Source organism: Nematolebias whitei, chromosome 1 (genome assembly GCF_014905685.2).
Source record: "Nematolebias whitei isolate Nwh7 chromosome 1, NemWhi1, whole genome shotgun sequence".
Taxonomy (NCBI): domain Eukaryota; kingdom Metazoa; phylum Chordata; class Actinopteri; order Cyprinodontiformes; family Rivulidae; genus Nematolebias; species Nematolebias whitei.
The window spans coordinates 68,165,194-68,186,261 of record NC_056498.1 but is presented as its reverse complement, the minus strand read 5'-3'; the positions used below and the strand labels follow the sequence as shown (position 1 = coordinate 68,186,261).

The following is a 21,068-nucleotide window of genomic DNA, read 5'->3' as shown; positions in this document are numbered from 1 at the left end:
TATATGTATATATATGTATGTATGTGTGTGTGTATGTATATATATGTATGTTATAATGCCTTTTATTTGCTTAAGAGGTAGAGTTACTGATAGTTTTTTCTGTTTTTTGTGAAATGTTTTTGAACATCGACATCAGAATTTTTAATTTCCAAGCCAAAAAAAAAAAAGCAAAACAAATTTTCTTCCCTATTTCAATACCTTTTGTAATGCTTTTCATCTCAGCAAATGCTATTTACACGATTCCCTTAAAGCGTATGTGTCAAACTCAAGGCCCAGGGGCCAAATGTGGCCCTGGTTGACATCTTATCTGGCCCCCAAGATGATATTTAAAATGTAAAATACTTTTATCACTTTAATGTTTTTCAGTAATCTTTGATTATGATGTCAAAAGTGCAATAGAGAACATGAAATAAGACCAATCAAACTCTTGTTGAGGAACCTGCAACCAATAAAAGATGTTGGGTATCAAACTTGAGTTAATGTAGATTCTGAAACCGGTCCTTAGATTGAAAAAGGTTTTAATCTTGGCCCCCTTTTGTAAGTGAGTTTGACACCCCTGCCTTAAAGCATGCGTTCAAAAATCAGAAGATGTGAGATAATGCAGCTTTTGTACAGTTTAAAGAGCAAAACCAACCATTTGCTTATAGTATTATAAAGCCTTTAACAAATATTGGATTGCAACATGTTCTTCCCTAAAGTCTGAAATGGTAATCTTGGGGTTCAGCGATCGTCTTCACAGGCGTGGTAAATGTAACCTAACTGTGAATGAATTATGAACAGCCCCCTCCCCATCCTTTAGGGTGAGAGCCCTTAACTTAACAGCCAAGACCAAGACTAAAGGCAGCCTGCAGCAGTGATTTGTATCATATCCTACAGACGTTCTGCACCATTTTACAAAACTTTAACTTTATTTTCCTTCTCAGTGCTTTTATTTGGTGTTGTTGTTCCATGTTTCTTCATGCTCATTTTGTACTTTTCAAAGATGTTTTGTGTTTCCGACTGGCATCTTATTTTTTACATATTCTACCACACATTAGTTTCTTCTCCAGGTTAAACAAAAGTAGCCTTGTTACACACACTTCTGCAGGCTTCATTGGCCCAGATTAACCCCCAGACCAGACTTTCTCACAACTTTAGAAAACTAAAGTTGAGAAATAAACTAAAGTTTCATCTTTAGAAAAGTTCTAAATATGAAATGTTAAAAGACTTGGCCTTTATTTCAAGATGTTTATTCACAAAGAAAAATAAAGTCTTCTTTGCTTCTTACTAAAAACTGGTCACTTCAACGAGTGCTGTAAATATTAAAGTTCATGAATGATCATATTTTGGTGTCAGGATGTCTATAATCCTGATAATATTAGTTTGATATGAAAATGCATGTACGTATTGTTTACATTTACCTCTGAGTTGTTCTAAACATATTTTGGCATTTTAATAAAGAAATTACTTGTTACTTATCTGCTTTGAATATAGGTTGTATTGAGCTTTTTTTTTATATATATATATATATATAAAAGTAATGTTTTGAAAAGATTTAAGCATTTTCTTCATTCTACAAGCAATAAAACTTCTGAATAAGCTGAAGTTGAAGCCCTTGTTCTTTCAACAATGTTCGACTTTATTCCAGCATTCTGCAGGAGCGGCAGACGTCATTTACCTCCATCATTTTCGTTCTCTTTTAAAACTGCAGTGTATAGCACGATGTACAAAGTACATCATGTCAGTTTTCTCTCAAATGCAGATGAAATAAAACACTTAAATTTTAAGTTGCCACAAGAAATCTGTCACTGTTCTCACATTGTTGGACACTTCATGCTCTTTCTTTTGCTCCTTGATCGTTGCACATGGTGTTGTGCCAGTGGAGCATGTCTATTATGCATGATAATATATGGGAAATGCGTATTTGAGATGACCCTCTGCAGTTTGGACAGCGGCTTCGACCTGCTCTGACATTTCCTCGACACACAGAAGCATTGTGCTTCTTTTCAACCAGTGGTTTGTTCCTAAATGTCCTGAATTTAAAAGTCTGTGAGCTCTTTAAAAGTCTGCCGAAGTAAATTTGCCCTTGAATTTGAAGAGACTTCACACTGCTGCTCCCTTTACCACAAACAAAAGTCTTACTGTTACAACAACATGCCATAAAACACTGTGAAAATGATATAAAAGTGGCAATAAAGCCTGAAATTTTTAATTTAACTCAGACAAATTTCATTTTCCCATGACGGTTAAAGCAAAACTGTCCTCATTTCAACTTACCTTTAAGTGTTATCACTGGTCGGTCATGAGTTGTACGGCTAAAGGTTTTATCACTTGCAGTCATGCTGATTGCATCAAATATTATTTTGATTTTTTTTTTAAAGATATAAACTATAAAAAAACAAGCACGTTCCATCAGGTTGTGGCTGAATGCATTAATGTGATGATGTATAGTAAAAGCTTTGGTCATTTCTCAAGCTTGGAGAAATTTTGTATAACAATATTAGATTTATTAGGAATACTAATGAGTAATTCTTTAGGCACAGAGTAAATTCAAGAGCTGGACATAATAATAACCACTGATATCTCTGTACTTTTTTTTTGTAAAAGTAGTAATCATGTTAGGACAAGAAGAAAAAGAAGCTGTTTGAAAACCTAAGAAACAACGTCTGAGACTCAAATCTGGAATAATTTTCAAAAGAGCCACCTGAACACTAAATACGAGCGAATATTTGGGGATAAAATTAAATTAATCTTTAATTTTCAATCCAGTTAATTCATATAGTGCCAATTCACAAGTTTTCTCAAGGCACATCACATTCTCATACTATTAGTAATTAGTAAAAGGTTTTCTATCAAAGACAACCAGCAGATTGTGGTGGATCTTCACTTCATCACAGTTTCCCATCCTGAGCAGCAAACTGGTGACAGTGGAAAGAAAAGAAAAACAAAAAAAACGAAGACAAAGAATAGCATATGATGATAATAAAGACAGCAGCAAAGTGAGGAAAGGTCAGTTTGTCAGTTTGTCTGCAGACTAAGCTTATAGCACATAAGTAAAGGATAGCTCTGGAAAGCCAAACAGACCCTAACTATAGGATTTGATCAAAAAGAAAAAGCCCAGTCCTAAAAGTAGACAGATTGTCAGACTCACAGACAAACACTGGAAGTTGGTACAGGAGAGGAGCCTGGGAACTAAAAGTTCTGCCTTCCATTTTGGAAACTCTAGGATCCACAAGGAAACCTGCAGTCTGAGGGTGAACTGCTCTGCTCTGTTAGGAAAATATGTAACAATTGGCTCATTAATTTGACGTGGAGGCATTTGTTGAGAGCTATTTCATGAGGAGTTACTGATTAGTGATTTTTATTTTTTAACGGTACTTCAGAATTCAACTACCAGTTTCCAATCATGCTAACGAGTATTAGCAAAACAAGCTGATTTAACAAGCTAACTCCTTATTTAGAGTCGGAGTCAGAGAGTTTTATTGACATACGCACAACATGTGGTACATGTGGTGGAAAAAAAATTTGTACACAGAGTCCCAGTTACTTCCAACAATAAAATGTAAAAGAAAAACAATAATAAGATCTAAGATATGAACTAAGAAACACATTAACTAAATATACACTAAGCACTAGTAGCATAAAAACATTACGTCGAACAGCAGCACAAACATGAGTGTGTGAGCAGATGAGCACGAATGAACACAGCAACATGAAACAGATCAGCAGCAACATGAAACAGATCAACAGCAACATGATGGGATTCTTCACAGTGATTATCCTGGTTAGCGATTCATGAGTCTAAAAGCATCAAGGTAGAAGCTGTTCCTCAGTCTAGTGGTTCTACACTTAATGCTCCTCAACCTCCTTTCTGAGGGGAGCGGGGCAAAAGGTGTGTATGCTGGGTGAGTGGGGTCCTTCATGATGCAGGTGTCCCTCTTCCTGCATCTGGAGGTGTAGATGTTTGTGATGGTGGGGAGGCTGACTCCAAGAGACTTAAAGACTTAAAGAAATAGACTGGTAATTTTTGCGGTGAAGTTCTGTCAAATAGCTATCAGTAGTTAGTACCTATCAGTGATGACCTCAGTCAGTCATGAGCACAAAGTGGAGAAAAGGGCAGAAGTCCTCATCCAGGCTAGGCTAATGACTAACCAAATGACTCATTTATATCATTTAAATTACCTCCTCATAAACAACACACAGGTGTAAAAAATGCTGCATTGGCTAATGACGAATAATCAATTTTGTATGACACCATATGTTTAGTTTGTTGCTGATTTCCCTGAACAATGTCAGCATTACTGTGTTAATGAGTGCGAGCTGAGCAAACAGTGGATGTGTCAGACTGCTGAATCAGTCGGCCTGATCATTCCAAAAGTTTACTCAAATCCTGTCAGGCTGATATGTGGTTACAGTAATTTGTGTTTGACTGTTTTTGTGAGATTCAAACTATCAAAGGAGATAATACAATGTTTTCCACTGCAACCACTATGCACAATGTTGAATTTTTTAGGTCTGGGCTGGTGGAAAACTTCCCAACTTTTAAAGTATGAAATTTAGCTTCACTTAGATTTTTTTTTTTTTTTTTTTAATGAAAACTCAGAAATTCTGGAGCTCAAATGGAATTGATCAATACTTTTGAGCTGGTCCCCAGTGGCCGTAAGAGGTATTACACATTGAGGTGCTTTAAAATAAATAAATAAATAAAAAAAAAAAAAAAAAAAAAAAAAAAATATATATATATATATATGCTTTATTTTTTCCAGACTTAGATGCTGAGATTGTTTTTAAAACGACTACATGCTATGCCTTCTCATTATTTAGACAATTTAATTGGGAAAACTTTGACCTAGAGCTGGTAGTTTTTAGATTTTTACCCCCTATCTAACCTATTTTCACCCACAGGTACCGAAGTAATTGCGGAGGAACCTCCTTTGGGCATCACTCAGGTAAAACAAAGAAAAAAGACGCTCATGAATACTTTGGGTTACGAATCATAAAATGTGATTTTCAGTCAACAAAAATGTTTTGAAGCAAATCAGACAGAACTGACAAGCTGATTAAAGACACCCATGAAATAAAATTACTCTTAAGTCCACCGAGAGCTCTTAAGTCAGAGTCTGTACAAGGAAATCTTTGTCTAATTTCTAGCATTGTTCAATTGTTGCTCCAACTTTAGCTAGCAGCAAAATATTTCTGGGCTTAGAACGCATCATATGTGATCTTTTGAGCATCCAAAGCAAACATTTACATGAGGAGTTGCAGAAAAGTCTAAAGTCAGTCTTGCCTTATGGCGGTTCAGTCAGAAATTCTCATGTTGTTTGTTTGTTTCTTGCTTTACATCCCATATCAGAGTCAGAGAGTCAGAGTTTCTTTATTGTCATTCGCACCTCATGTGGTACATGTGGTGGAGCGAAATTATGTACACGGGGTCCCAGTTACATCCAACAATAAAATGTCTAAGAAAAACAGTAATAACATCTAAGATATGAACTAAGAAAAACATCAACTAAATATACACCAAGCACTCATAACATAAAACATTGAACATCAGCACAAACATGAACATGAGTCTGTGAGCAGATGTGCACGCATGAACACATCAACATTGAAACAGATCAGATATGTACCAGACATGAACTAAATTCCACTTTTAATTTTAAGCAGGTGATGGGAGAAAATTAGGTGATATAAATGTGAGTTCAAGCTGAAATTCTTCGCAGAAATGAATGCACATCCTTTATTTGAAGAATATTTAGGCATCACAGGACCTCTATTGAGTCTCCTGCCTGATGCTTTTCACATGACTTTAGAGAAGAACATGAAGATGCAACAATAGGAGAAGGAGCTCCAATGTTCCCATGAGCTGATCGAGTTATTCTTATTAAATAAATTTAATCAACAGTACACGAGAAAACTAAAAATTAAAGTGCAGGGGAGAATGGGTAATCATAATCCCAATATTATGCAAAGAAAAGCATCATTTTGAGACCTAATACAAACCACAATACAGGTTAAATTTGTGCACACATTTATTTTTTCTAAAGCATGCCTAGTTTTATTTTTATTTTGTTACCTATAACCACTCCTGCAAACAATTAGTCTAACTGTCCTTGTGCTGCAGCTGCAGGGCCTGTTGGTTGAGCTGCGTGAGGGGCTCCATGCAGGCCTGACTGACCTCAGCGAGCTCCGCCAGAGGGACCACGACTTGGAGGAGAAGCTGCAGGCCCATCAGACCGACGTAGACGATAAGATAATGGGCCTCAAGAACTCGCTCAACACAATCAAGGTGGGAAAAAAAAACTTTTGCCAACATTCCAAATACGTCCATTTTTAGATTTGACTCAAATCTCATTGTTAAATATATTTTCAAGAATTGTTTTGCTCTTTTAACAGACTTGACCACTCAAACTTATAAGATTATGTAAAATATTTATCTGTGGTTGATTAAAAGCAGAAAGGCAATCATACAGGTTTTATTTTTTTCAACTGGTTCATCATATCTCATACCAGTGAACTGAACAGATACCATTGACTGATAACGCCTACCGTACTTGCCGCCGTAAACGCCACACCACTGTATAAATCGCATCAGTCCAAATATATCTAATAAAGTAAAAAAAACAAAAAAAAAACACATAAATATGTCACTTGGCTGTATAAGTTGAATCTGTTACGCGTCACCACTGACCACCCGGAAATGTGGGCCGGTGTGACAAAAATCGATTGTCCGCCAAATGACGGCCGTGGGAGCATGCACGAGAGGCTTTAACAAGAATTTAACAAGATAACCACCTAAAATCAGTTATTTGTTTGCTCAACATTATAGTCAAGGTGTGTCTCAGTTGAACTTTTCCTTAATAAATGCACTTTAATGGTCAAATCAGCTGAATTTCACCTGGGCGGTGCGATGAACTGCAGCTGATTTGACGTTTTCTCAAGGAGTTCCAGAGCAAGACAAAGGTGGCCTGTATGGCAAGCCAAGTGTCTCATTAATAGCCACTTTTACCTATTAATGAGACACTTGGCTTGCCATATAAATTGAGGGCCCTCTAGTGGCTGAAAATGGTAGTGTTCAATATTTTTCATGTCAGAATTAATGAAATCGCTGATCTCAGCCAAAATATTGGGTTATAAATATGAGGGAAAAAACATAAATACCTCGCTTTGCTGTCTAAGTCACAGGCATGCTAACTTATGCAAAGAAATGTGACTTATACAGCGAAAATTACGGTAATTGCAGGAGGAGCTGAATGTGGCCTTGTTCCACATTAAGGACGTGTCCAGCAGACAGATGGAGATGCAGAAGAGGATGGAGCTGCTGCAGTTTGAAAGCAATAAAGACACAATTTCAATTCCACGCAGGTACAGCTGCACCAACCTTCTTCATATACAGATCATTCTTTAAGTCTTTATTCTTACTTTATAATCTTGAACACAGGTTATAAAACCTTTCAGATTATTCTGATCACCCAGAGCCCCTGCTTTCTGTCATTAAGGTAGAAACAACAGTGTTGTTTAACTAAAGATGCTTCTTCATATGTCCTGATTGCTCTGCAGCAGAAAAAGCTCCAGGGCTGATGTACTAACACCGCCAGGGGATGAACACATCTGCACCCCCAGCCAGTCAGAGCTCAGTGTTTTCCAACACTGTTGCCCCACTCTGCCACACAGCGAGTCTCCACAGAGGAGCAACACGTCAACACAAAGTGAGTCTGTCTCTGTCTTAATCACATCCAGACAAACCTGCAGGTCAGGTCAACTCATGTCTGTGTGTTGCAGCCTCCAGCTCGGACCATGAGGTTCAGCCACATAAACCTCCTGTATGGGGAGAGAAGAGCAACCGCAGAGATGAGACAGAAATCTCCAACAACCAGACTGAAAACAGTAAGAACAACTTCTACTGCAGCTTGAAGCAACAAAATAAATGGAAACTCTTCACTGTAACAAGTTAGCATCGCATAAAGAGTTGTGCATTTTGCTGTTCTTCTTTGTTTGTTTTCATTTTTATCAAAGTCAGACTTTAAGAAATCAAAGTGGATTTCTTGCAGTAAAGCCACAAATTTGCATTTTAATATTCATCACCTGCCGCTGAGAGGCAAACACAGGGCTGTTTTTAACAAAGTGGTTGTGTCATTTCTTAACAAAAAATTATTTTCGTTAAAAACTGGGCGATATGTATCCCTTCAAAGAGTGCTAGACCTTTGATTTAAACTATATTTAATCAATAATTTGTGCAGAAGCAGGCAAGCGTGCCTGTATAATGCCAAATTACATTTTTTATATTATCTAACCTTGAGTAGCCCGAGGTTAACTTGAACTTGCCCTCCACTGTTGACTGATGGTGGGTAATCACACATGGTTGACGTAAAGCACTTAAAGAATGAAACAAGCTGTTGCGTATAAATATGAATTGTTTTTGTTGTTGTTGTGATAGTTCTGTGTTCAGATAAGAGACAGGAAGCAGCTCTGGAGCTGCTGGAGTCAGAGAGAGTCTACGTGTCCCATCTGTCTCTGTTACTGAAGGCCAACATCTCTTTCAACGGATCAGAAGCTCTGACATCCAAAGACAAACGGTAACACATGAGCACGAGCACTGAAAAAAAAAACCATATACACATCGAACAATAATATATGAAACATTTATAGAATAAGGACTAAATGTTTGCCTCTAAAAACGGGTCTTTTTAAGCACTAAAGGTGACTCCTGGGGAAAAAAAACGACGGAGACAATCTCAATCGAAACTCAGCAGAATTGAAAGAATGCATCTCTAAACTGACCCCTGAGCTTATTTTAGGAGCTAACGGTGAGGGAAAACAGGAAATAGATAAATCAAATAAAAGGTAGAACCAGTGAACGAGAGAGGCTCGGCGTGGTTTGTTAATGGAATCACTGAGCTGCAGCACACGTGTTCCAGATGAAGTCAAACGGCGCCACAGCTGAGCTCTGTCACGTTATTGTAGTGAACTAGGCCTGATGTCAAAACCTTGACCTAAGGACCTTATGGGACAGAACTTGTCATTTCATTGATTTGCATCCAGAAATACAGGTTGACCCATCCTGAGACTTTCTTTCTTAAGTTAATCAAGTGAAAGAAGACTATTCTCTATTATCATTACTATTTTACAAATGTTTGATGATCAAATTGTGTTAGTTCAAACAATGTTTAAATGTTGAAGTGAACTACTCATTTTTAAATCAACTGTGAAACAGTAATAACGATTTTTAATCCTCATTCAAAGAAGAAATCAGGTTAATGATGCATTGTCTGATTTTCTGTCTTCAATAAGCAAGTGTGTAAGTTGGTCAAAGTTCAAGTTTCGGTCAACTGCAAGTTTACTGAAAAGAAATGTCATGTTTAACTTTTACAGCAAGATACTAGAGAATTGACTCCACGAAGTCTGAATTCTCCATAACAATCCTCTGTCTGTTCTTAAACAATCTTAATCTTTTTCCTTGACTTTTCATAACACCTTACATCACAAAACACACCTCTGTTTTGGTCCATCGACCAATCAGAAACTCCCAAATGAACCGGAAATAGAGCCCTTTAAATGTTGGCACTTCCTAGTTCAACCCAGTTGGGGAAGAGTAAGTTTGAGAAGAGTCAGCTGATGATGGAGAGTTCTGCAAGAGGTTCCACCTCCAGTTGGAGTCGGGTGGAGAGTTTGCAGCTCCAGCAGTTCCAGAGTTCATGAAGGCTGGAATTCAGGATGCTGCTGAAAGAAAATCAAACTGAACGAGAGAAGATCTGGGAATTATGAAATTTCTGTTCTGGATGATCTCACGACTCCCGAGGTTTAGCTGTTCTTACGGAGACGCTGAAAAGTGGCTCGAAGTGGAACTTTACGCCGGAACTGACATATCTTCAGAAAGGTAAAAAGTCGATCTTCAACCAAAGTGTACCGTTGGGACAAGCTGGTCCAAAGGAGCGTGCATGTTCTGGTTAAACAGACAAATTCCCTCACACATCTCTCTCAACTTAAACTTCATTTCCCATCTTTAAAACTCTTCTATCAAGTAGAAATTAATCCAGATATTTTTAGAAATGTCTGAAGCAAAGTTTTTCAATCACCGACGTGTGGTTGACGTTTGTTGTACTACTGGAAGTGAGAACAATCGCTGTATTGTTTACTTCCTGTAAAACTGATTAATAAGCTGTCGTTATTTTCAATTCTTGCCAATTAATGTAAATGTGTGATGTGTTAAACTTGATTCTGTTAATAAATGACCCACTGTCGTTGGTGAGTCAAAGATAATTAACGTCTCACGTCCACATTTTATTAAATTCAGATGCACGTTATTATACAGTCCAGAAAAATGAAAGAATCCGTTTAATTTATGAATATATGACAGAATATGTTCCTCTACATTATTTATTTTTTTATTTTTTTACAAATCAGTGCATTTATGTTAACCTGCCTGCGCAAGCTGCAGAAGAAAGATGTTTGTCATGAATTATTTCTGGATGCTGAGGATAAATCTGGTTTCCTCAGGCTAGATTTCATAAAATAAACTAAAATAGCTGCCTTTTAGTTAATGTGTTGTTAACACATTTTATATTCTTTGTGTTTTTGTCCCCGTCCTGCTGTTTTCAGCCCGTTTCCCAGCTCTTTAAGGTTTCTGATCCAGCAGCACCTTAAGCTCCTTCACACTCTCCAGGAGCGTGTGCTCAAGCTCCAGTGGCAAGGCATCATGGGAGATGTTTTCATGAAGCTCACCAGCAAAGAAGTAAGCACAGAGCTGGACTCTAAAGCGTTTTGTGTGTGTTGTGTCAAATATCTGTTTTAGAAGCCTGGGCAGATTTCTGGTGTTGCCTCAGGTCCATTTATGTGCTGGGAGGAAAAACTGCAAAGTTCTCTGCAAGATCCACTCTATAAAACCATGCCCCGTCTTCAAATGTCTCCTGAGTTAACAAAATACAGCTGTACACTCCAGTAGATACACGAGGCGTGAATGTTTAATCATAAGAGCTCTTAAAAAGGCAACAAATTTTACAAATGGAACCTCTAATGAACATTTTAAAAATATATGTGAACTCTGAATTGATCATTATAAATACATTTAAAACTGGAAACTGAGTGGGTCAATAAATACAGTATAATTCATATACGTTTTTTTTTTTTTATATATATTTGCACAGATATTTAGTTGTGCAACAATCGTTTCATCTTCATTACATTATTTGGTGTCATATTCTGGACTCCAGACGACGAGGCAAGTGACTTTTTGTTACTCCCAGACTGTTCAAAGGAGCTGCAGTTGTACTGGACCAACTAAAAGAGCGAGTTCGTTCCTGTTCATTCAGAATTTAAAAAGAGTGTTCTTTCCAATATCTGGTTTAACATTTATTATTAGTAAGAAAAAAAGCTAAGTGTTTAGCTAAGTGTTGACCAATGTAATAAGAGAACGGGACATAATGGTGATTAAGTCAAGCCAGTTCTCTGCGTAGGTGTTATTCATTCATCTGCTTCCTGAGACATTATCATGAATTATACAATTTAATTTTACTGTACACTTCATAACTCCTTATTTGACTCTTTGTCTGTGATCTGAACGACATTTTATTTGATGCTCTGGTGTCACTGTTTGTAGAATGATGGTACAGTAAATGGTAAATGGACTGTACCTAGTTTCTTTCTATCTTATCGAGATACTTAAAGTGCTTTACACCACAACATGTAGAGCACTTTACTATCCATCCATCCATTCATTAACTTTTACCCGCTTCTTCCATTTTGGGTCACGGGGTCGCTGGTGCCCATGTCCAGCAATCACTGTGCGAGGGGCGCGGTACACCCTGGACGGGTCGCAAGTCCATCACAGGGACACATAGAGACAAACGAGACAAACAACCATTCACTCTCTCAATCACACCTAGGGACAATTTAGAGTTACCAATCAGCCTAACATGCATGTTTTTGGTCTGTGGGAGGAAACCGGAGCACCTGGAGAAAACCCACGCATGCACGGAGAGAACATGCAAACTCCACCCAGAAAGGCCCACGGACCTGGATTTGAACCGGGGACCTTCTCACTGAGAGGCAGCAGCTCTATCAGTTGCGCCACCGTGCTGCCCTCAGAAACATTTATATATAAAAATAACAATTTAACATTATTTATCTGAGGAACAGACTGCTTTGACTTTAACTCCATCACAGACTCTCATCTTGAGCAATCGTGAAGGCGTCAGTGGGAAGGAAAAACTCCCTCATGAGGAAGAAACCTTTAGCAGAACCACACTCAGGACAAGTGGCCATCTGCTTCGACCGGCTGGGTTTGAGAGGAACAGATACACAATGGCAGGTCAAGAATCACATGTTAAGATAGAAATAGTATCAAATGAAAACTATTCAATTTTAACAATTCATTTGAGGAAATGAGATCAATTTGTCCTCCAGTTGTCTAAGCCTATAGCAGCATAACAAGCCGACCCTAACTATAGGATTTATCAAAAAAGAAGGTTTAATCCCAGTCTTAAAACTGGACAATGTGTCAGACTTACAGACAGAAGCTGGAAGTTGGTTCCACAAGAGAGGAGCCTGACAAACTGAAAGATCTTCCTCCCATTCTGCTTTTGGAAATTTTAAGGACCGCGAGTAAACCTGCAGTCTGAGAGTGAAGTGCTCTGTTAGGAAAATATGGAACAATAAGATCTGTAATATAAGATGGAGCTAGGTTGTTGAGAGCTTTGTAGGGTCGAAGTAAGATTTTGAATTCAATTCTGAACTTGACAGGGAGCCAATGGAGAGAAGCTAAATCTGGAGAGATACGATCTCTCCCACTAACTCCAGTTAAGACTCTGGCAGCAGCATTTTGGATCAACTGAAGACGTTTTAAAGTATTTGGACACCCAGATAATGATTCAAGGTTCTTTAGTTGCCTGTGTTAGAAACTATACACAGAGTCCCAGTTACATCCAACAAAATTATAAAATGTAAAAGAAAAACAGTAATAAGATCTAAGATATGAACTAAGAAAAATGTTAACTAAAAATACACTAAGCACTAATAGTACAAAAACAATACGCTGAACAGCAGCACGAACATGAGTCTGTGTGAGCATGTTAAGATATTTTTGGACTGGTCCTATAGTTTTGATCTGCTCAGAGACGGGATTATAATGAAATTATGACCCGGTTCTTACTGGGTTAAACTGGGCCAGCAGCTCTAAGAAAGTCTCCCTGGGATTCAATATCAGTCAAGGAATAGAGTTAAATCTGCTTGCCACATCACGTAGAAAGGCTTTTGAAGCACCGTCTCATATTTCCTAACACGTCAGAACCACATAAGATCCACTGAGATCACACTTAGTCACGCCCCCTGTAGTGGACTAGGCCTGATGTCAAAACTGACCATATGGGACTGAAACTGTCATTTCATTGATTTGAATCCAGAAATACAGTTTGACCCATCCTGAGACTTTCTTTCTTGAATTAATCAAGTGGAAAAAGACAATTCTCTATGATCATTACTATTTTACAAATGTTTTGATAATCAAATTGTTTTGGTTCAAACAATGTCTACAGGTTGAAGTGAACTAATCATTTTTATTTACTTAAACAGTAGTAATGATTTTTATTCCTCAATTCAAAGTGAAATCAAGTTAGAGTACGTTACAGAGTAATGATTCAATTTCTTGATCGTCTGCTTTGAAGTGAGCAAATTTGTAAGTGTGTCAAAGTTCAGGTTTCGGTCAACTAAAAGTTTACTGAAAAGAAATGTCATGTTTAACTTTTACAGCAAGATACGTGGTGGAGCGACGCCACGAAGTCTGGTTTTTCCATGATATCTTTCTGTCTGTTCTTAAACAATCCTTGACTTTCCATAACACCTTACATCACAAACCACACCTCTGTTCTGGTCCATCGACCAATCAAAAGCTCTCAAATGAACCGGAAGTAGAGCCCATTAAATGTGGCACTTCTCAGTTCACCAGGAGAGTTCAGTTCACAGAGTTCACAGAAGAGTTCAGCTCAGTCTTGAAGCTGCTGTAAGCTCAGTCTTGAAGATGAAGAGTTCAGAGTTTCGGAGTTCAGGAGTTTTGGAATCCAGAATGCAGAGAGTTTGGGAGTTCCTGAATGCAGAACGTGGGCATTCAGGATGCTGTTAAACTAATCAAGCTGAACCAGAGACGATTTTGGGAATTATAACTTCTGTTTGGATAACCTCACACGACTCTCGAGGTATTTAGCTGTTCTCACTGAGACGCTGAACAGTGGTTGGAAGTGAGACTCCACGCCGGAACTGATCTATCTTCAGAAAAGGTAAAAGTCGACCTTCACCAAAAGTGTACTGTTGGGACAAGCTGATTTCCGAAGGAGCGTGCATGTTCTGGTTAAAACAGACAAATTCCCTCACACATCTCTCTGTAAGATAAATCTCAATTTTCCATCTTTAAACTCTCCTTTCTGCTAGAAAATTAATCCAGATGTTTTCATTAATGTCTGTGGTGAAGCAACGGAAAATCATGGCCGTATGGTTTTCCTGGTTGTAAAGCTGATTAATTATGTTGTTGTTTTCATATTCTGCCAAATTAATGTAAATGTGTGATGTGTTAAACTTGATTCTGTTAATAAATGACCCACTCGCTTGGTGAGTCAAAGATAATTAACGTCTCACGTCCACATTTCATTAAATTCAATGCACGTTTATATTCAGTCCAGAAAAATGAAGAATCCGTTTTAATTGATGAATATATCTCAGCATCTGTTCATCTACACCCCTCATCCACTGACAGGTTGAGCTCCCCTTCTGTGAAGGAGGAGTCCAGGACCCTATAAATGAGTAATGACACAAGACATCGGGGCTCTCTTCCGGGTTTTTGTGAATGCGTCACAGACCAGAGAGACCAGCGCTGTGAACTGTAATTTTTTCCTGCCTTGATTTTAATACAATTGATAAAAATTAATTGATGTTCCCTTGATTTATTGATTAGTATGAGTTACCACTTCTGAGGGAGATTTGAGCCGGGGGGAGAAGACGTGGGCTGGAGGGGGTTTTCCGGGTCCGGTGGTCCGCAGCCAGCTCCCGTCTTTAACAAGCAGATGAGCATGAATGAACACAGCAGCATGAAACAGATCAGCAGCAACATGATGGGATTCTTCACAGTGATTATCCTGGTTAGGGATTCATGAGTATAATAGCATAAGGGTAGAAGCTGTTCCTCAATCTAGTGGTTGTACACTTAATGCTTAATGCTTCCCCTCCCCCTCCTTCCTGAGGGGAGTGGGTCAAAATGTGTGTGTGCTGGGTGAGTGGGGTCATTCATGATGCAGGTAACCCTCTTCCTGCATCTGGAGGTGTACATGTCTGTGATGGTGGTATGTGATAACAAACCATTGCAATAGTCCAGTCTAGACGTGACAAATGCATGAACCAGTTGTTCTTCATCATTTTTTAGATACAATGTTTCTAATTATATCTGAACAAAGATTAATCGTACACCGATGGGACACGCATAGGAGGCATTAAGGGGTTCAGTGTCTTGCCCAGGGACACTTCGGTATGTGATTGCTGGTGGACTTGAACCCCCAACTCTTGCATTGGATGACGACTGCTCTAACCACTCAGCCACAGCCCTAAATGGTTCTAGTGGACAGCTGGGTAGAGACACTAATCGCCCTCACCCCATCCCTGTAAGAAACCTCGAAAACATTTTCTTTTCCACTCTGGACTCATACGGGTTCAGTTGGTTCTGACAATATGAAGGGGAGGGGGAGGCCACTGATGAGTTTCCTACAAATGAACCTTTTCATGTCAGGAAATCAGAACGGCTCAGAACATGAGCAGAACAAGGCATGAATAAGCTCTGTGCTTGTAGTGCATTGACGCTCTGTGAGTCTGTTCTCCAAAGCTTTGTAATAAATGAAGTCTACCCTGGTCGTCCATGACTCGTTGTTGTTCTACGACAGTCTCCTCTGCCTTGTTTCAGAGCGATTTCCTGGACTTCTACGTTTCCTACCTGAAAGAGCTACCGGACTGTCTGTCAGTCATCAACACGCTTGCTTCCAGCTCCGTGAAGACTTCTGCCTTTCTGGAGGTAAAACTGAAATAAAGATCTGAAAGTAGAAAAAGAGATTAAAAAAAAAAAAAATGGTGTCAAGTTATTTAAATGTGCTGGAACTTTATTGCAACTTAAATCAGAAAAGCAGCTCCCATTTCTGTGTGGTTTAAAGACCCTTTATAAGAGGTTATATAGTTATAGTTTTCACCTTTTGTTCCATCTGCTCTACCTGTGCTCTGACTCGACATCAGAGCGACGTAATCGGTGACGAATCCAAACCGTCCCTTCACACACTGCTCCTTCAGCCAGTCCAGAGGATCCCAGAGTACCTGCTGCTGCTCCAGGTGAGACCAGCACAGATGTAGAAGTAGACAAACTTACCTTTTATTTCATATAGTCTGTAGTATAGTATATTGGAGTATATTGTGTGTATTTGTATGTGAAGGGGCTTCTGAAGCAGACAGACACAGACCACCCAGACTACTACCTGCTGCTGGTGTGCATCCAGCAGTTCAGGTCCTTCACTGCGCAGTACCACCACCTCCTTCAGCACAACCAGGAGCTGCTGCTGCTCAACCGCAAGGAGGTGAAGAGGTCAGGAGCCACACACGGCAGAGAATAACTTAAGATGAACATACACTCATTTTGAAGCTGTCCGCTCTGCTTTGTATCACCTGCAGGTCTACAATGAAGCAGCTGTTGAAGACGGTGGAGAGTGGGATTCAAACCAGCAACACCGGCTCACCGTACCCTCGCGGCAATTCAATGCTGTGAGCAGCTTCGTGAATGTGTTTGGATGTCTATATTTTACTGAAAGATAACCACACAGACCCTTGTAATGGCACTAAGTGTATGAGGATAACAAACAACAAACAAACACACATCTGTTAACTTTGTTACAGATGTTATGTTGCTGCTTTAAACAAGACTGAATCTGAATTTTCTCTTTCACCCAGGGAACATGCTAACATGGTTAGGCGCAGAAAGCAGTGTCTCCTGGAGCAAATTCAGTCCCACCGGTTCCAGGACTGGAATCGTAATCAGGACCCTGAACATCATTGTTACGACACGGAGTGGCCGTCCCACCTGCCTCTCTTCAGCCCAGATCTGGATTCAAGGACTCAAAAACCAACAGGTCTGTGGTCCCAGCAACTTTGAATGATTGCATTTTTAAACGTGAGAGGCCTTTACAAGATCGCTGCCCTTCATTGGCTCTTTTGCCTGTTATTTATATTGTCTGTTAGCAAAATATCTCATGATATAGTAGATGGTTTTAATGAAAATCCCTGAAATTAATTACTGGATGTATATCTGATGAGCGGCCAAAGCTTTCACCTTAAGGAACACAAAAGCGACACTAAATGAGTCCGTTTTATGGTTAATGAGCTCAAATTTGCTGTGGCGGTAGCTGAGAGTCATTCCCATACCATACTCCAAACACTCACAGATCTTGCAAATTGATTGTCATTGATGTCGACAACGGGCAGCATGGTGGCGCAACTGGTAGAGCTGCTGCCTCTCAGCGAGAAGGTCCCTGGTTCAAACCCCGGTCCAGGGGCCTTTCTGGGTGGAGTTTGCATGTTCTCTCCATGCATGCATGGGTTTTCTCCGGGTACTCCGGTTTCCTCCCACAGACCAAAAACATGCATGTTAGGCTGATTGGTAACTCTAAATTGTCCATAGGTGTGAGTGAGAGAGTGAATGGTTGTTTGTCTCTATGTGTCCCTGTGATGGACTTGCGACCCGTCCAGGGTGTACCCCGCCCCTCGCACAGTGATTGCTGGACATGGGCACCAGCGACCCCCATGACCCAAAATGGAATAAACGGGTAAAGATAATGGATGGATGGATGGATGGATGGATGATGTCGACAACATAATTCAGTTAAATTCAGTTTATTTGTATAGGTTATTTATATAGCGCCAGTTCACAACAAAGTTGTCTCAGGGCACTTTACAGGAACATTCACATACATGGAAAAGCTAATTAGTAAAGTTCTCTATCTAAGGAATCCAGCAGACATGTTGAATCTTCACTTCATCGCAGTCTCCCATCCTGAGCAAGCACAATGGCAGCAGTGGAAATGAAAAACTCTCTTGAATAAATCACCTGACACTCTGACATGGTTTTTGTGTGCCACTCAAAGCTCACCTCATTTAGATTTTAAAAACTTTCTGGAGGCACCCCTGCGTTTTGAGACATTTCTGTTTGAACTTGGGCACAAACTCAGATGCATTTTTCCAAATTAGTCAGCTATTGAGCCAGTGTTGTATCTTTCAGGTCTTGGTAGTATCCCAGAGAGTGAGATATCAGAAAGGTCACATGAGCACAGTTGGCCCTCCAGACCCTCTGAATTCCACCAAGTCCAGCCGGGCTCTGCTCTGGCTGATGCCATCGAAGAGTTCCTCCTTCCTCCAGACCCTCCAGGGATGGAGACTCTCTTTGATGAGGATGGCATCTCCCTTCATGATGCACCTCTGTTCGACCACTGCTCATCTGCCTCCTCAGACTCCTCCATTGACATTGCCTTTGTGAAGTGTCCCAAACCCCCTTCAGCGTCGCACCACGCGGTAGCAACAAATGTGTCAACAACCGTGTTTGGGAATGGTGGGAGTCACAGTTACAGCAAACTGCCCAGCCGGGGTTGTGTCTCACCGGATGAAGCCGTAATGACACGTTGCCATCTACATCGACCCCTCCAGGCCAGCCAGCGCAAGAGTAAGGTGAGGATACCTGCAAAATGTTCTCAGTCAATCTACACATGCACAACCAACTTTTTCCGTCTTCTCTGCTGCTGTCTAGTCGTTGAACGGCCTGCAGATGGAGAACACCATGAGCGGTCTGGATGCAGGACCTCTGTCAGACCACCCGCAAAGGGGGGCGCTTGGTATCCATGCCAAACTGGAGCGTCAGGGCAGTAAGGGCAGCAAATGTTCCACCCCGCCACACAAAGTCCACAGTCCCCTGGGAAACATGGACAAGCAGAGCGCAGATCTTCATGGACTGCTCAGCATTGTAGGTTCAAGTAACACTATACGCCCGTTGACAAATTATAGCCTGGACAAGCAAATACCTTGTATAAACTTTGACCTTGATTTGTGACCTTGACTTGACTTGTAAATGAAGTTTTGTGAAATTATTTTGAACAGAGCAGAAGGTATTGGCAAGATAAACTGAAGAAATAAACCTTAATGGAAATGAGAGCTTTTGTGAATGACTAGTTTAATAAAACATGGCGTTCCCCCTGGTCAGGACCCTGGCAACCAGGCATGGGTGGACGAGTCAAAGTGGAGGAGTGGGACCGACGAGCACAATCACACACCCCTCAGCGAGAGGAGTCGCAAAGACAAGGGAGGATTCAGGAGCTCGTTCAAGAAACTCTTCAAGAAGAAGTAAGGATCATTTGAAATGAGTGTGGATTTCCTCGCAGGTAACATTGACAGAAAGAAGTCAAGACAAAAAGGCACAAGACAAGAAGCATTTCGTTAGTCGGATGTTAAAATTTGCCAAATGACCTTTAACTTCACACTCAAGTACTAAGTTGATCATTTTCTGTCTTTCAAACAGGACTGGTGATGAAAAGAAGGGAGGCGAGAAAACTCCTGAAAATCAAAATAATGCTGAACATGAAAGTGTGGGGAAACCCCCCAAACTGGTTCATCTGGAGCTGAACCGCGGCACTGCTGTATAAATTCACTTACTGGACACGTGATGTAGTTTATACATAAAATAAGCCATTTATATTGGCAATAATTTCCACTAAATATTTACTACTGTAAAAACATTAATTTATTTTAAAGACTGACTCGTACCAGACCTTTACACTGAAGGAAGCTCTTAATTTGGCTCATCTTTGACTTCTTTAGCCACAATAATGGTTCAATTATTTTCACATTTATTACACTTTGATGCACCAGCAACAAAGTGACACAAGCTGTTATTTGGATTTAATGACACATCTATTATATGTATATATATTTTATAAAAACACATGCTTTTAATGTTTCTTCTTGTAAAATTACACTAACCTGAACACATTTCTGTTTCTTTTGGGCTTTTAAGTTTATTTAGATTCCACAACTTATCGGTAACTATAACATGTAACTTGTGCTTTGTAAGTAGCTACAGATTGATGTTTTTAAAGCTAAAATATAAAATGGGAAAAACTTTAAGCACAAGAATCTTTTCCTGCAAGTGATTAAAGCTATCCAAACAAAACTTCTTTCATTTTTTTCCCTTAAAAGATTATAACTACTGTATTTTTCAGACTACAAGGTGCACTTAAAATCCTTTAATTTTCTCAAAAATTGACAGTGAGCTTTATAATCTGGTGCGCATTATAGTCCAAAAAATACGGTACCTGAAGAGACGTTTAAAGTCCATGTCTCACTTGGCGTGAGTCCATTAAATGCAGATTTTATGCAAATTATTTTGAATATTTTGAATCTACAGCTGGATGCAAACCCAGCTACTTCACATTGTGCAGAGAAACACAAGATGAGTCTATTTTAGCTACGTTACACTACGTGATGCTATTACTTTAATGTGCAAAGCCTGACTGATTAATGCAATTAAAAACTACTGTATACACAACTAGACTGCAGTTTAAGCTGTTTCATTCATGGGATTGTAAACTGGGAATTTTTTTTTTTTTTTAAACAAAAGAAATTAATCTGCTTTTCTGTAAATGATGAAAGAGCTGGAGAGAAACGAGAAGCTAAAACTCTGAAATAAACTTATTTCAGGCGCTCGTCTTCTTTCATAAACTCTTCCTTCTTGTGTTTTCTGTTTCATTTCATAAGAGGTCAACATAATAAACAGAAGGTTGTTAGCATGGATGTTTCTGACAGTTAGCATCTTGGCTAATCATAAAAAGGTACGAGTATAAAAGTTTTTCAAAGCAGCACACACAAAGTGAAAAACACCAAGCGCCTCGGTTTCATCTTTTTAATGTGTTAACCTGCTGTCTCATAAATCTGTTACACTTCTGAAACAAAATATAGGCAATTATACAGTATGTAAAACAAACCCATTTTTATTTTACACTATTTACATTTTAGAATTGCATCATGAAAACAAAAGA

General features: G+C 39.4%; 1 protein-coding gene across 1 annotated transcript in view; it reads left to right on the top strand.

Moving 5' to 3' along the window:
* The window catches only part of arhgef33 (Rho guanine nucleotide exchange factor (GEF) 33), a 20,525-nt gene extending 836 nt beyond the window's left edge, over positions 1 to 19,689 (top strand). The window contains exons 2-17 of the mRNA XM_037687012.1: positions 4,885 to 4,928; positions 6,104 to 6,268; positions 7,223 to 7,344; positions 7,540 to 7,688; positions 7,762 to 7,866; positions 8,429 to 8,555; positions 10,579 to 10,711; positions 15,914 to 16,021; positions 16,237 to 16,329; positions 16,431 to 16,579; positions 16,666 to 16,755; positions 16,942 to 17,120; positions 18,266 to 18,708; positions 18,788 to 19,000; positions 19,238 to 19,377; positions 19,553 to 19,689. Coding sequence (XP_037542940.1) covers positions 4,885 to 4,928; positions 6,104 to 6,268; positions 7,223 to 7,344; positions 7,540 to 7,688; positions 7,762 to 7,866; positions 8,429 to 8,555; positions 10,579 to 10,711; positions 15,914 to 16,021; positions 16,237 to 16,329; positions 16,431 to 16,579; positions 16,666 to 16,755; positions 16,942 to 17,120; positions 18,266 to 18,708; positions 18,788 to 19,000; positions 19,238 to 19,377; positions 19,553 to 19,676 — 2,384 coding nt within the window. The 3' untranslated portion in view covers positions 19,677 to 19,689. The remainder of the gene's footprint in view (positions 1 to 4,884; positions 4,929 to 6,103; positions 6,269 to 7,222; positions 7,345 to 7,539; positions 7,689 to 7,761; positions 7,867 to 8,428; positions 8,556 to 10,578; positions 10,712 to 15,913; positions 16,022 to 16,236; positions 16,330 to 16,430; positions 16,580 to 16,665; positions 16,756 to 16,941; positions 17,121 to 18,265; positions 18,709 to 18,787; positions 19,001 to 19,237; positions 19,378 to 19,552) is intronic.
* The last annotated feature ends 1,379 nt before the right edge of the window (positions 19,690 to 21,068 follow it).